Here is a 16,194-nt window from a genome sequence, read left to right on the forward strand (position 1 = left end):
TGAGCTCGTGTGTTTTCTACAAGCCATTATTTTTGTAGAGCTACTGTCCCCTTAGCCCATGGTGACAAGGATGTCTTGGCCATCAAGGTCAAATTCTAGTGCAGGGAGGTGATCTGGGTTTCTCCTTTGGAGAGTGGGAATGGGGTTTGTGCTGGGATAGTTGTTCCCAAAGCCCTCTGGCTGTCACACTTTGAAAAGCTTGGAGCAATCCTGCCATTGTTTTGAGCCAGGTGCTGGGAACTTTATCTGTCCTCCAGCGTCCTTCCTCTCCTCCCTGTCGTCTCCTCCTGGATCAACAGCTTGTCCACATCCCAAGCCAACCTCCATGTCCAAACCCAATCAGTAGCTCCACATACCTTCCCCCATCCCACACTCATCCAGCCCTTCATGCTATCTCTATCAGGTCATCTCCATCACACTGTGCTATCGTGTCATCTCCACCATGCAGCCCTGGGGACAATTCTGCCTCCTCTGCAGGTCTCCACTGGGGCTGTGGCACCCTCTGGAGCCGGGCAGAGATCAGAACATGGGGATCCTCTGATGTGTTGAATGGGAAGGCAAAGGCTGTGCTCACTCTCAGTTCCTTATTGGGCACTGGTTTTATGTCATGCATGAAGGCTGTGCCCAACCAGAGGTGACTCTCCCTTCCCAGATCCATCGCTCTGGGAAAGTCCTATTGAATTGGGCACTAGAGGGAGTCATTCCCATGTCTCTCCAGCCCTCTTTAAAAGAAATCCAACTGCTGAAACACAGATGCTTTGGTTGAACAAACCCTGGTACTCCATCATGTTTCGCTTTTGATTAAAGAAAACAGATCAGAGAGCATCATGTGGAAAGAGGATTGCAGCTGCACCCAGGGCTGTGGGCAGGAGTGTATCCAACCAGAGCTTATCATTTGATTGTAGGCATGAAGCATTTCTGCTTCACTGGGAAATACCCTTGTTCTACCTGGTCTGAGCTGATAGACTCAGATTCAACTTGCTGTCAACAAGAACCCTCAGGTCACTCTGTGTGGGGCTGCTCTCCAGACTCTGGTCCCCCAGTCTGCACATAGAGCCAGGGCTGCCCTGTTCCAGGGGCAGAATCTAGTTCTTGCTCTTGTTGAACTCCATGTGGTTTCTCACCAGATCCTTTTTCTAGCACCCCAGGAGCTTATTTCCACAGTGGGTACCCAAGGATTTCTTCTTGACTGAAGATGCAGTCACACAGGATCCCAAAGTTACACAGCCAAAGTCTGTTTTCTCTTTCTTTCCTTATTTCCATGTGCCTAATTGACAGAACATGGTCTTATCTCTCAGCCTTGCTTTTCCATTACCAGCCCCACGTTTCTTCTCCTCCACCACCTGGAAGAAGTTGGCTGTAGCCTCTGTGAGACAAAGCATAAACCCACTGTCTGGGCTGCCTTTCTTCATAGACTACATCAGAATGCTCTTCTCTTCTGCAGATTGTCCCTTTCTTAGCTAGACAGACAGCATTAGCCTGAACTTAGACTGAAAACAAGCTGAAGCCCCTCAAGACGGAGCAGCCAACTGACTGGATCCATGACAATATGTTTAATAGGGTCACTGGGTGAGAAGGAGCTGGGAGCATTCAGCTCTGCCCACAGCCTCCATGAAGGCACATTAAGGACCTGAGGACAGAGAGAAATTAATTCACTGGCAATGAATGGAGGTGCTCAGCTGTCTTGGCTTTTGGTGTCCTGAGGCCTGTCCAAAGACACGTGATGAAGCCACCCAGGCACACGGAGCTGGGTGGAGCAGCTAAATGGCTGGAAAGCCATGGGTGGAAGTGTTTGTGGTGTTTGCACAGCGGATGGCTGTTTGACTTTGGAGTGGCTCTTGAAGTGTGTAGAGCCTCCTGCCCAGCTACAGCAGTGCAGTGGGTCTAATGAATATGGTAGAGCCACATCAAACTCATGGAGAAGGGAAGAATGTGAAGAGATGGGAAAGGAAGTCGAGCTCTGGGGCAAGATGTCTGGACAGGAACCTTGGTAGGAAATGCTGCTCCAATGCTGGGATCTGTTTCAGAAACCCTTTAACATCGGCTGTACACAGGAGCTTTTCTCAAAGGAGAAGTGGTGTGACGATAGTAAATTTAAATTTCTTTATTATTATTATTATTATTTCCCCCATTGGATTTGGTGTATTTACTTGTACTGGGGCACAGAACTCAAATATGAATGTTTTTGATCTGACTCTCACAAACAGAAGCTGCCAATCCAATGTGTCAACAAATCTGTTAAAAATGCTTGTATGGACAATGTTGTTTTCCAATCTGATGCATTTCCCAGCATAAATCTGTTCCAGTCCATTGTTATCTCCATATTTATACAATTTGCAGCAACGCAAATTGATTCCCCACAAAGCCATTGTCAAGTTACTCGTTCTTCAGCAGACACAAAGTTCTCTGCTCGTAATAAAGCTATTCTTGTGACTCATATCATGGATGTTTGCTCATGGCTGGGGTGCAGGGTAATCCTTTTAAGCAATAGAAGGATGGTCCCTGCCTGTAAGAGATCACACTCTTGGAAATGCCCTTGGAGAAGGGGACAGAATGAGACCTGTTTTTGAAATGTCTATAAAAGCAATGTCATAGAAAGCAGCCACCCCAAGAGTAGGCCAGAGGCTTGAAGCATTATTGTGTCAATGGAGCCAGTAGAGGAATGGAGAACATCTAATGGCCCCTGTTGTTCATCCTCCTCAGGTTCCATGGCCCATTTTGGCAACCAGACTTTCCAGTAGGTCACAGTGACCTTCTCTTCGAGCAGAGAAAGGGATCTGTGAAGGTGACATAGCAGCATTTCAGGCTTCTTGCCAGCTTACCAGCTAATCTCTCCTCATTCATAGGGTATCCCAATGACAGGAAAAGCACCAGAGTCCTTCTAGATGAAAGGCAATGGCAACTACAGAAAACAAACACCAGAACATTTACGCACCACCACATCTTGTTTCCCACTTGGCCAATCATCAGATTCCCAGAGCGCTCATAGATCTTCTGTCCTGCCCAGCAGCAAACAGGTTGGTCCCCAAAAGACCATCAGTGCATCAGAGACAGCTTTTGGAGGCCTCAAAGATGAGGGATTTCAGGGATCTGAGTCAAGTGGTAACAATAAAGCCCAACAGAGATCCTGGGTAGAAATTCTAGCTTAATACAAAGTAGATTTCATTCCCCTAGGGGAGAAAGCCAACTAACCTCCCAGAAACAGCACAGTGGTGGCCAAGGCCTCCTAGGGAGTGCAGAGCAAGAGCCACAATGGGGCTGTAGGAATCCCAGGACAGGGTCGCCCAAGGCTATGGAGACATCCATGCTCTTGGCTTTTCACTTCTCTCCCAAGGGAAGAATGGAATTTGAACCAGCCTGAGTTAGCTGATAGCAGCAGCATAGAGTGCTGTGAGCCCTCCAGCCCCCTCCAGAGCTGTGATCTCACTTTTGCCTTTCAGTGTTTGCTTCCCACCCACTGGTTTCCTCAGCATCACTCTGACCCTGGGGTAAAAGGAGGAGAGATGAACTACAAGCGTGATTATTTCCACTTAGTGCAGGCCCAGAGGGCTTTGATGCAGAGAGGGATGACTTCCCTGCAAAACTTTCCATGGCTGGGACACCATACAGATCAGATGTGTGGTCCCAGTAATCCAGGCTGCCATCTCTAGTGTGACTGCCAAGAAGAAAGGCATAAAATCCCCGTGGGTAGGTAGTGGTATGCCAATGGCTTGGGCTGTGAGAATGCTTTTCCAAAGGTCCCTTCTTAGATCAGATGACATTTTAAATGAAACTCCTAACAAAAAGAGAAAAAAAAAATTCCAACTGGGAGTAATTTGCATAGCAGGACTGAAAAAATGCCATTTTCAAGCAAGTGGGATCAAGAAATCCCAGAAGAAGCCTGAATAATAACAATCAGATGGCGACTTCCAGCCAAATATCTCAAAATACCAATTCTTTTTTTCTATAGTGTGCCAACAAAAGCGTCCAGGATGTGAAAAAAAAGGAGTGAGAGAGTGGGGGAACCTGACCAGTATGTCCATCAGAGTGAAGAAAGGGCTGTGGTGGGCCTTGTAGGGTGGAAGAGCTGTAGATGACAGCTAGCAGCTCTTTCTTGTGCTGATGTAAGGATCTGCATTGCACAGCACTGAAGGTTTGTTATCAACCACCTTTGGTTTGTGGTAGAGGGCAATTGTCCACACTCCATCCATCCATCCCGTTCTGTAGCTGCAAAAGGGAAGGTTGTCACCTCCAGCACTCAAGACGTGCTGTGTCAAAAGAGTCTGGGTTCCACTTCTGTCAGTCACGTGCAGGATAGTTTTGGATGAGGAAGACGAATGAATGGGATTTGCAGGAATTAAAGGCTAAGAACACTCAAATCTTCCAGCTTTATTCCAAACCTGCTCTGACACTGCCAGGCACAACAGTGGGATCAGTGAGATGGTTTGGGATGCTGTGTGACTAAAAGAGCAGCCTGCAGACACCAACAAGCACTGAAGGTGTTTACAGGTTTTCATCCAACCCAGACAGAGGTTGTGGGTCTCCTTTGGAAGGGCTGATTCAGCTCTCAGATATCTGCAGGTGAGTGTGTGACGGCAGCCAGCCCAAATCCGCCCTGCTGCTTTGCTGATTGCTGGAAAACTAACGAGCAAACAGTTCCGCTTCCGTGCTGCTCCCTCCCCTCTGGTCAGACCTGCAGGCTGCACTGTGCTTGGGGCAATCCAGAGTTTGTGGGGCAGCAGCTGGGCAGGAGCCTGACTCACCCAAGGAGAATCTGGTGGAAGAGGACTGGAGCACAGCGAGGGGAGATGAGCATTTCCTCGGAGCACAAACCCCTCAGGAAACAGGTCACTGGCAGCCTGCATATGGTGAGTACGGTGCAGGCTTGGGGGCATGGCTCCTTCTTCTGGGATCAGAGCATCCCCTTTGGGTTAGTTACAGCAGTTATTTCTCACCCATCTGATACTTTGAAGGCACAGGGGCTTGCCAGGTGTGTGAGCAAGGTGCTTTTCTAGGTGAAAAGCTGTGTCTGACTCTGACCTGTTCGCACCAGCCTGGTTCCAGCAAGACTGTGTCCTTTGGAGGCACACAGAGCTACAGCAAACAACCTCGCTGGTTTCTCCTTTGCAGACTATGAAATGAATTTGATGTTAAGTTTAATTTGCCATATCCTTAAATAAAAGCCTGTTGTGAGCTCAGGGGTTTTTCAGTGGTCTCCAACGATGAGTAACTTGCTCTGTGTTTAAGGTGTGCAGAATTACCAGCTGGGAACGGTAGTTTTTCTAGCTTTAAGGAAAATTAGTGTCAACCACAAAACAAGGGACCTGTTACTGAGGAGAAATCAGAAATCAGGTGGTAATGTTTTACTTTTCCTCCCCTGGTTCTATTAGTAACTGGTTTCCCTTGACCTTCCATCTTAAAAACAAGAGGCTCAAGAGGATAAGACCCTCCTGACAAATGATACCTAACAGGGAAAGCTGTTGCTATCACTTGGACTAATGGCAGATTTCCTAACTGAGAGGCTTTGCTATAGAAACAGCTTTGGGCCATGCTCTTTAATGGGTAGAGATCACTAGATACTGTCAGACAGAAACATTTTATGTTCTCTTGGCCCTGGTGCAAATAACTGCCCTGGAGATGAAGCCACCTACATTAGAACAAAGCAATATTCCATCTGGGTCTTTGGCCTGAATCTCCTGTTGTGTCCCTGGCTTCCCTACATTTTGAGCTCACGGCTGCTAAAACTTACAGCTTGCAGTCATTTAAAAGACATAATCTCCCTCTGCTCTGCTCCTATCCCCTCATTTTGCTTGCTCTGATGCTAGTTAAATCCTCTGTGAGCCACTTCAGCTTGCTAAAATGAAGGAGAAGTAGAGCTGGCACAAGGTAAGAAGTGGAGAGTGCAGCAGGAGCCTCCCCTTTGTCCTGGTGAAACAGTGAGATCAGCTCACGTCATCTCAACCCATAGGGCACCACAGGCTGGATCCAGCTAAGCTCTTTGGTACATACTGAAGCATGTGACTGGTAGCACTGAAGCAGATCATTGTGTGATCAGGTCCAAGAAAGAACAGGTGAGCTCCTGGAGAAAATGGTTGTTTATTGACTCAAGCCTTCCTAGTGGCAGGTGTGGTCCTGGCCAGGCGTATGACTTGCATTACAGGACTGGCAGCGTGAGGGAAAGAACTGCCTCATTTCTTCCTTCTCCTCCTGCTCTACCAAGTGCTACAAAAAATGCAAAGGAGGATGTTAAAACTCTTCAGCGTTGAACTGAGTCAGGAGTGTCATCAGAAGTGACACCAGATCCAGCTCTCTGGGCATTCAGGTCTCTCGTGTTTCAAATAGCAATGGCATTAATGCACAGTGAAATAAAATAGAGATAAAAAGCCAAACATTAAATCTTAGTTCTTAAATCCACATCAGTTGCATAAACTATTTTGTCCCGTCCCTGAAGGTGTTGAAGGCCAGGCTAGGTAGGGTCCTGGGCAATGTGATCTAGTGCTTGACTGGCAACAAGCACTGCCTGCAGCAAGAGGAGTTGGCACACAATGACCTTCGAGGTCCCTTCCAGCCCAAGCATTCTATGATTCTATGATTTTCTTTTCCTCCTATCAAATGCACAGATAAACAGACTTTGTGCTTCTCCTCAGACACCAGCAAAATGACTCCTTCCTATGTCTTAAAGGTGTGTTGAGGGTGAATCCCTTTAGGAACATCCATGCTTCTGATCTGGATACAAGGGCCAAATATAAATATCCTGCATCTGCTTTTAGCAATGCTTGGTGTGGATGTTCCCATATGTCCTCCATGGGAGGGTGGTCAGGTGCTGGAATGGGCTGCCCAGGGAGGTGGTGGAGTCACCCATCTTGGAGGCATTCAAGGAACATTTAGATGTTGTGTTGAGGGATGTGATTTAGTGAGAACTATTGGTGGGTGGTGGGACTGGATGATCTTATATGGTCTTTTCCAACCTTGATGATTCTATGATTTCATGATTCTATGACTCATTCTGATCTGTATGCTGCCATGAGAGATCCCAGCTGTGATTGTACCTTTTCCCTTTTCCTTGATGCTTCCATGTTGGCAGCCTCCAATGGCTTACGTGTGTGATTTTTCTCCCCTTGTGACATCTGTAGTTGCCACCAGTCGTGGAGCTGAATGTCGGTGGGGAGATGTACACGACAACGCTGAGCACCTTGAAAAAACACCCTGGCTCCAAGCTGGCAGAGATGTTCACCGGCCAGCACAAACTCAGGACAGACTCGAAAGGGAGGATCTTCATTGACAGGCCGGGGACCTACTTCAAATACATCCTGGAGTATCTGCGCAGTAACCAGGTGCCCACCCAGTGCATCCAGGATGTCTACAAGGAGGCTTTGTTCTACGACATCGAACCCTTAATCAAGCAGCTGGAGGAATCCCCTCAGATTTTTGGGGAACATGTGGCAAGGAAGCAGTTCCTGGCCCGTGTACCCAACTACAGCGAGAACATTGAACTGATGATCCGCATCGCGCGGGCCGAAGCGGTCGCATCCCGCTACTCCAAAGTCATCATATGTGTTGTCAGAACAGAGGAAGACGCAGCCAGGTGTCAGGATGCCTTGAACAGCTTGGATATGGATAAAAAGTCTGTGGTGAAATTCGGCCCCTGGAAGGCAGCTCCAGATATATATGATCTACTGGACTGCATTGAAATGGACGTGAAAGACAGAGGGTACAAAATCTCCTTACGGGCTCACGTTGCTGAAAAAGGGTTTCGCTTCAAACCCCAGGATTTCTTCCATATAATCCAGTTCACCTGGTGGTAGCAAAGCACCTTTCTTGATGGAGAATGGAAGAAACCAGTTATTAAAACAAATGAACTTGGGCTTTGGAGACTAAGTCCTGGACTACTGGGGGGATAGGAAGTGATGTGTGGGCCCATAAAAGTCTCTTGTTCGGTTGTTTGCCAAATTAAAGAACACTTGAGAGCCACTGTATTGTTGGGCATTAACAGTAAGCTGTACAGTTTTCAAGGTATGTGTTTTGAAATGGGAGCCAGGTCTGAAGTTGAGCAAACTGCACTCAACCAAAGAGAAATGATCATGCCCAAATATGTCTTGTGGAAACTTGTCCTTCACTAGAAACAGGAACAAATTACTACCTCTGAATCCAGACTTGCTACTAGGGTTAGTAGCATCACATGGACACTACTCTGCCTTATTTTGAGTCATAAATACTGAGAGCTACAGAGCCCATTCACCCCAACGTGCTGTCCTCAGAGCCTTCTCCTCACTGTGAATGCTCCTCATAAGCTAGGATCTGTTGTATGGAGTACAGCAGTCTGGTCCACAGGTTTATTCCAGGTAAAGACAGACAGTGGTGACTATAAAGGACACAGACTAACCTCTAAATGCTCGCATCTGTAATGCTGAACAAAAAGAATCATCTTTGGAAAGCAACAGATGAGGTTTTGAAGTATTGTTGAGTGAAAGGAGGGGAATACATTTAATCTTCTGATTAATATTTCACTGTTTCTGATATATTGACAGGCATGACCTTCTCTGATGAAAAAATCTTATGTGCACCATTTCAAGTGGAGTCCCTGAAAGCTGTGTAAATACTTGCTCAACTTAGTTTTAGATCTTTAATGATCTTATGACAATATCTTTTATAGGCCCCTTCCACTTTGGGATATCCTATGATTCTACAATTGTATGAACAAGAGGTATATAATAATATATAATTATAGTCTCTGCGATGATAAATATATTTGAAAAGCTCTCTGAATGATACAGAAGTGTTTTTACTGACACCCTCCAAGAAAAAACCCTGGATTCAAAAGCTTTATCTTCATGATAATAGATTTGAATTATTCCTAATTCAGCTGGCTTTCATAAGTGCTCATCCTAACACAAATTTCTCAGCAGTAGAAGCCACTGACCTCGGTGTGGTTCTGTCATAGGTGTGAGGGAACTCTCACTTTTATAACCTTGATCCAAACTGACAGAATCAGCATCTGAAAAGGCCAAAAGGTCTCTCCTCACTGGTGAGAGGTGACAGGATGGGGGAAATGGCCTCAGGTTGAACCAGGGGAGGCTTAGGTTGGATATCAGGAAACAGTGCTTTAAGGAGAGGGAGATCAGTTACTCTTGGCATATACTAAGGGTAGAAGAAGGACTAGCAGGCATAAGTTGCAACAAAGATTAGTTATTAGAAAAAAAATACTTATAGTAAAGTTAAAGACTCAAGCAACCAGGCTCTTATGGCTATCAAACTGCTGCCTTTAAAGAGTCTAATTCTTTTGTCAAGGATGATCTGAATATGCTCAGCTCAGGACAGGCTGGAACAGCAATATCCAGCTCCCCAGGGAAGCGGCACAGAACTTGTTAGAGTCCAAGAAGTATCTGGACAATGCTCTCAGACAAATGGTCTGATCTTTGGGTGGAGCCAGGAGTTGGACCCAATGATCCTTATGGGTCCCTTCCAACTTGTAATATTCTATGGTTCTTTGATGGGGCTTTGAGTAACCTGATGGAGCTGTAGGTGTCCCTGTTCGTTGCAGGGGAGTTGGACCAGATGATCTTTAGATGATGTTGGGAGCATATGAAGGGTAATTTTTGCTGTGGGGATGTGGCACTGAGGGATATGGCCACTGGGCATGGGAGGGTGGGTTGAGGGTGGGATCTTAAGAGGTCTTTTTTATCCTTAATGGTTCTTGTGGTGCTCAGGGATATGATTTAGCAGAGTTTTTAGAGTTAGGGTACTATAGTTAGGCTGCGGTTGGACTCGATGATCTTCAAGATCTTTTCCAACCTGGGTTAATTCTATGATTCTATGACATGATGAAGAATTTTGTTGCAACAGAGAAGAGGAGGGATGGCTCTTTATGTGCCTGCAAGGTTTTGCATTATCGTTTAGTGGACACTAAGAAAAACCTGAGGGAAACACCAACACTTTGCACAAATAATAGATAATAAAACCACAGCTGAGCAGACTCGCTGCGGTATGTGTGATGGAGCTGCTGACACTCGGCTCCATACGGCGAGTGCTGGTGAGGAAGACCGAGCCCTTGCGCTGGGTGACGACATCAGGCGGAGCAGGCCGCAGCCGCCATCTTGAACGCATTGCGCGTTCCCATAGCAACACGAGGCCTCCCAGCCCAGACCTCCTAACCATAGAGCGGAACCTCCAGCTGGGAAGAGAGTACTCTCTCTACGTCACGAGAGGGCGACTCTATGGTTTGGCGGCGAGGGGAGGCGCGCAAGATGGCGGCTCACCTGAAGAAGCGGGTGTACGAGGAGTTCACCAAGGTGGTCCAGGTGAGCGCCGAGAGCTCCGAGCTCGGTAGGGTGACCTCGGTGAGTGTGGGAAGGGCCGTGGTAGCAGCAGCCTGGGGCCTACCGAGCCTAGGGGTGGCTTCTCGGGAAGGGGGAGTGTTGGAGCTGCCTCAGGGTTGGGGCGGGTTATTGCAGGCCCTGGGGGAGATATAGGGGGTATGTGGGAGAACAGCGATTCTTTTAGGGCTGGGAGGTGTAGGAGAAGGGTTGGAAGGGGAAGAGTAACGTGAGGAGATGTACTGCTCGTCTGAGGCTGGGAGCTGCCCCGGTGGGAAAGTTAGACCTGTAGAGAAGGACCTGGGGGTCCTGGTGGGTGAAAAACTGAACGTGAACCAGCGGTGTGTGTTTGGAGCTCAGAAAGCAAATGGTATCTGGGCTCCAGCAGGGACAGGGAGGGGATTGTCCCTCTGCTCTGCCCTTTTGAAGCCCCATTTGCAGTACTGGGACCCCCAGGGCAAGAAACTCAGGGAGCTGTTGGGGAGGGTCCAGAGATGATCAGGGGGCTGGAGCACCTCTCCTGTGAAGACAGGCTGAGGGAGCTGGGCTTGTTGAGCATGGAGAAGGCTGCATGGTGACCTCATTGCAGCCTTTCAGTACCTAAAGGGAGCCTATAAACAGGAGCTCTTTGAAAGGGTAGATAATGGCAGGATGAGGGGAAATGGTCATAAGCGAAAGGAGGGAAGAATTAGGTTGGATATCAGTGGGAAGCTCTTTACTATGAGAACAATGAGGTGCTGGAACAGGCTGCCTAGAGAGGTTGTGGATGCCCCATCCATCCCTGGAGGTGTTCAAGGCCAGGTTGGATGGTGCCTTGGGCAGCCTGGTGTAGTATTAGATATGGAAGTTGGCAGCCGTGCAGGAAGGTTGGAGCTTGATGATCCTTGAGATCCCTCCCAACCCAAGCTATTCTATAGAATGTGCTTCCACTTTGACTGGCAAGGGAAAGAGCAGTGTCTGCCTTGAGGTGCAGGAGCTCCCCCAGGCTGCCTTGGTGGGAAGCAGTTTGCTCTGGGAAGGATTTGCGTGGTGTTTCTGAGTCATATTGCTCTGTCCCTCACCCACAGCAACAGCATGAGGACCTGTCTGCTAAGAAACTGCGGCTGACCAAGCCCAGCAAGTCTGCAGCGCTCCACGTTGACCTGTGTAAAGCCACCTCGCCTGCAGATGCCTTGCAGTACCTGCTGCAGTTTGCCAGGAAGCCTGTGGAAGTGGAGAGTGTGGAAGGGGTCGTTCGGATCCTGCTGGAGCATTATTACAAGGTAATAAAGCCGGGAGTCATCTTGGGGTGGGGTTGGAGGTAGGATGGGAAGCTGCTGTTTCCTGTACTGTATGAGGAGGGTGAATGGTTGTAGTCCTTTACCCAAAGCTCATGTCACTTGGTGTTAGCAGTTTCAGGACTCAGTGACAGGGAAGTGAGCCAACCTCCAGGGATGGATGGGGCATCCGCAGCCTCTCTGGGCAGCTGTTCCAGCACCTCACCACTCTCATAGTAAAGAACTTCCCTTTGTCATCCAACCTAAATCTTCCCTCCTTTAGCTTATAACCATTTCCTCTGGTCCTGCTATCGTCTACTGTTTCAAAGCATTAACTCCTCTCCTGTTTGTAGGTTCCCCTTAGGTGCCAAAAAGCTTTGAATTGATGCTGAAGCTGTAAGGATGTTATCAGTCTCTGTACTGTATTTGTTTTTGGAGTGTGACTGTTTGACTTTTCTTTTAGTTCCTTCATTCCTTTACAATATGATAGGCAAATAGGATAGTTTGGTGACCACCCTCTGAAGCACATCAGAAAGATAACCTACTATTTCCTTTTCCCCTACGCTTTTCACTTTGCTTTGCTGACAGTCGGATCAGTGTGTCTGTGCAGGTGGTGCAGAATGAGCTGGTTGTTGCTGGCAGAAGTGGTGTGTTATCAGACAGTGCCTGAAGAGATCCCAGAGGATCACATCATTGGTGTGGTAAAAGGTGCAGAATTGTGGTGCATAGTTGCTTGGAGAGAGTTTAGTTTAAAATCCAGACTCCTTTGTCTCCTTCTGTCTTATGCTGGATATCCTTGGCAATGTGAAGATAGAAGAAGGCTCCCAGTTAGGACTAGGTGTGCAGGTTTGCAGAATACTTATATTAACAGCCCTTTGAAATATGTGAACTCTTAAAGAATTTAAAATTGATGATAATTTGTGAAGCTTATTTCCACCTGTGGAGTAATTACTCAGAAATTAGGGGTTGAAGAGTTAATTTGTAGGGTATTTGTAGAGCTGCAAGAGGAGCGTTCTGTTGTGGTTCACTTACTGCAATGTGCGCATAGTTGAGGAACTAACATTATGGTAAAGTTTGGTCCCTTGTGCTGAGTTGTAAATGTCTGGATCCTTCTTCCCTGCGAAGTGTTTTGCTCTCCCAGATGAAAAATGAGAGGATCATAGAATGGCCTGGCTTGAAGAGGACCACACTGATCATCCAGTTTCAATTCCCCCTGCTATGTGCAGGGTCACCAACCAGCAGCCCAGGCTGCCCAGAGCCACATCCAGCCTGGCCTTGAATGCCTGCAGTGATGGGGCATCCACAGCCTCCTTGGGCAACCTGTTCCAGTGTGTCACCGCCCTCTGAGTGAAAAGCTTCCTCCTAATATCTGTTGTTTCCTTCCAGGAGAATGATGCTTCTGTAAGATTGAAGATTGCTTCCTTGCTGGGTTTGTTATCAAAGACTGCAGGATTTTCCCCAGACTGCATTATGGATGATGCAATTAACACACTTCAGAATGAGAGTAAGTCACATTTTTCAGACGCCTTTAAGGCCTTGCTTGAAGTGGAATCTTGTTAGAAGCACGTTGTTTTTCCTTAGTGTACTGCAAAGCAGCTCATCGGTGCCTTCATTTAAGTCCATTTTTCTGTGTTATATTCACTGCTTGTATGTGCTTGATGAAGTTTAGTTTTATTTTAGTATCATTTAGTGTCAGGTGAATGTAAGGTTAAGTTGTTGAGTGTGCAGTGAAAGCTCTCAACAGGGGCTTGAGGAAAATGGTTATTCCATTTAGTCAATGCTAGAGAGCCCACACCTGGAATACTGTCTCAAGTTTTCACTCCCCAGTGCCAGAGAAATGCTGATAAGGTTGGCTGAGTTAAGCAGAGGACCATCAAGGTGGCTGTAGTATGTTACCTGCAAGGAGAAGCCAGGGGAGCTGGGCTTCTTCTGACTTCTAAAGGAGAAGGCTCTAGGAGGACTTTCCAACCGGAGTGATGCTTTGGTTCAGGAGCTTAGCAAAGAAGTGCATAACCTTTCCCTGCTTTGTTTTGCAGAGTCTCACCAAGTCCTTGCTCAGCTGTTGGATACGCTGCTGGTGATTGGCACAAAGCTCACAGAGAACCCATCTGTCAGGATGAGGCTGGTAGAGGTAGCTTGCAAGGTAAGGCTGCCTCCCTGAGGATGTAAATACTGCTGAAGGGCAAAGCTCTGCTCTTGCGTGCTGCATTTGGATTCAGTCTGTTTTGGGGGAGAGCTCAATGTACTAAATTTTAAGCAAGACCAACTTAAAACCGAATGTGATGTGAGCACAGCTCTGAATGCAGCTAACAAGTCTGCAAACAACACTGGATTCACTGCTCTTTCAGTTATTGCCTGTTGCTTCATATGCTTTTGGATGCATGTCTGCTTTTTTGTAGCTGTTATTTAGAAACACTATTCCCTGTTAAGAAGTTACTGATGGAAAGCATTAATGTTAAGCAAAAGTATTTATGATCTGTTCAAATACTCATCTCTGCCAGAGGTAAAAATATGTTATCAGTATTCCTTAATGTTTTTTCTTACTAAAATATTAACATTTTGTAACTGCTGGGAATTTTACTCTGATCAGCTGTTTACAGAGACAAAAGAGCATTTAAAATAAATCTATTTTTGTGTCCCGTAGCATCTGACAGATTCTTCCCATGGTGTAAGAAATAAGTGTCTTCAGTTAATTGGCTGCCTTGGACCAGTGGAAAAAGGTGTTGCGAAAGAAGCTGAAAGCCAGGCTGCCAAAGATGTCCAGAAGATAATAGGAGATCATTTTAACGACCAGGATCCTCGTGTTAGGACAGCAGCTATAAAAGCCATGGTAAGGAGTGCTGGTGTGGTGGAAGAAATTGTCTGGGGGGGATTGATAAGAAAGCTGGTAAGGATCTGCAAATGAATCCAGAGAGGTTTGGACAGGAGTTATTTAATTAACTCACCAAGTGCCAGTTTAACGTATCAAAATTACCTGGAAAAATGAGATATGTTATGAAATAGAAGAACTTTATGAAATCTCAGAGGGTATTTTAGTGGTTCACAATGATATATTAGGGTAGTATGGTTAGGTTGCGGTTGGGCTTTGACGATCCTGATGGTCTTTTTCAACCAGAGCAATTCAATGGTTCCATGAGACCTGCTTCTGCTGTAGGGGAAGAAGCTTTTTCATTTGGGATATCGTGGTATTGTTATAGGTAAAGCTCTTTCTTTTAGTGAGAAGTCTGTATTTCCTGATTCAGGATTGGCTGCCACAATAATAAGCCCCTATTACTCCAGCATGTAATAGAACACTGCTTGTGACAGGAAACCTTGCGTGTTTAAACCTGAAAACTTGTGGTTTTTTTTTTTTTAAACTATGTTTTGGTTACTGATTTTCATGTGGGATTGAGCAAATTCAGAACTCTTTTAGCTTTGCAGCAGTAGAAGCATAGACTGTGCAGTGAGAACTTTGATCAGTGGGGATTCCTGTGACTGTGTGGGTTTGCAGCACTTCCTCTGCTAACCCTTAAGGTTTATAGTGTTACTCTATCTTAACCTGATGGTGAACAGAGGGAGGTTGTGATGAGGAGGGTTTCGCCTCTTCTCCCAATCAACAAACAGGACCCAAGGAAATGGCTTCAAGTTGTGCCAGAGGATATTTAGAAACATAAGGAGAAACTTCTCTCAGAGAGTGGTCAGGCACTGAAATGGCTGCCCAGGGAGGTGGTGGAGTTGCCATCCCTGGCAATGTTCAAGAGGTGTCTGGATGAGGAGCTATGAGATCTGGTTTAATGGCTTGTGATAGCAACGGTAATGGGAGGATGGTTGGACTCGATGATCTTGTGGGTCCTTTCCAACCTTGTGATTCTATGAAAGACATTTGAATTAATACTGTTAAACTGTGAAGAAGGAAACAAGATGCATTTGGGAGGATCAGACTGCATGTGGATCTGCCTGGGATCTCCATCTGCTGAAGGTTACTCTCATCCTTCATTTTCGTTCTGTTTTGTTTCTTTCTTTTTTTCATAGGACTTTTTACACCTTGCCATGACTTCTGCAATACTATTGAATCAAATCCATATCAAGATTGATGCCCTTCAATTTAATAGTTTCAGTACAGTGTCAGTTGTTTTGCTTTAGTCTGGAGCTTGGAAGCATCCTGAATGAATTCAGGGTCCCTGATTGTTCCTAGGGTTCTTAATCGCAGTTTTCCTTGCTAATACGTCACATGTTGTGTTAGGAGACACTGTTTAGTAGGGCAGGTTTTGCTGTTCCTCTGGCCTTTAAAATGCACTGTCACTGCTGCTTTTGGGTCACTAATGACACGAGAGAGTAGGCTGACCCCCAGCTCACTACAACCTCCCTTCAGGAAGTTATAGAGAGCAATAAGGTCTCCCCTGAGCCTCCTCTTCTCCAGGCTGAACATTCCCAGCTCCTTCAGCCTCTCCTCATAAGGCCTGTGCTCCAGACCCCTCACCAGCTTTGTTGCCCTCCTCTGAACCAGAGTCTCAATGTCTTTCTTGCAGTGAGGGGCCCAAAACTGGACACAGTACTCGAGGTGCAGCCTCACCAGTGCTGAGTACAGGGATTGAGAAACAGCTGAATTACAGTAACAGTTGGTTAATGCAAGCAATTAATTTTATGCAAAGCAGTGATGAAAACTT

General features: G+C 46.5%; 2 protein-coding genes across 4 annotated transcripts in view; both read left to right on the forward strand.

Moving 5' to 3' along the window:
* Positions 1 to 4,612: 4,612 nt before the first annotated feature.
* Positions 4,613 to 8,750, forward strand: KCTD14 (potassium channel tetramerization domain containing 14). Its single transcript, XM_015852521.3, has 2 exons — positions 4,613 to 4,847; positions 7,113 to 8,750. The coding sequence occupies exons 1-2, from the start codon at positions 4,788 to 4,790 to the stop codon at positions 7,782 to 7,784; spliced, it is 732 nt and encodes a 243-aa protein (XP_015708007.1). The 5' UTR covers positions 4,613 to 4,787; the 3' UTR covers positions 7,785 to 8,750.
* A 1,450-nt stretch (positions 8,751 to 10,200) lies between these two features.
* INTS4 (integrator complex subunit 4) overlaps positions 10,201 to 16,194 on the forward strand; it is a 30,148-nt gene continuing 24,154 nt past the window's right edge. For 2 of the 3 annotated variants that reach the window (XM_015852510.2, XM_085509736.1), the window contains exons 1-5: positions 10,201 to 10,277; positions 11,360 to 11,554; positions 12,935 to 13,052; positions 13,585 to 13,691; positions 14,193 to 14,378. In XM_015852510.2, coding sequence (XP_015707996.2) covers positions 10,224 to 10,277; positions 11,360 to 11,554; positions 12,935 to 13,052; positions 13,585 to 13,691; positions 14,193 to 14,378 — 660 coding nt within the window. In that variant the 5' untranslated portion in view covers positions 10,201 to 10,223. Of the gene's footprint in view, positions 10,317 to 11,359; positions 11,555 to 12,934; positions 13,053 to 13,584; positions 13,692 to 14,192; positions 14,379 to 16,194 lie in introns of all 3 variants that reach the window. The other variant, XM_015852509.3, reaches the window with a different exon arrangement.

This window comes from Coturnix japonica, chromosome 1 (assembly GCF_054131305.1).
Source record: "Coturnix japonica strain WE chromosome 1, WE-NBRP24, whole genome shotgun sequence".
Lineage (NCBI taxonomy): Eukaryota > Metazoa > Chordata > Aves > Galliformes > Phasianidae > Coturnix > Coturnix japonica.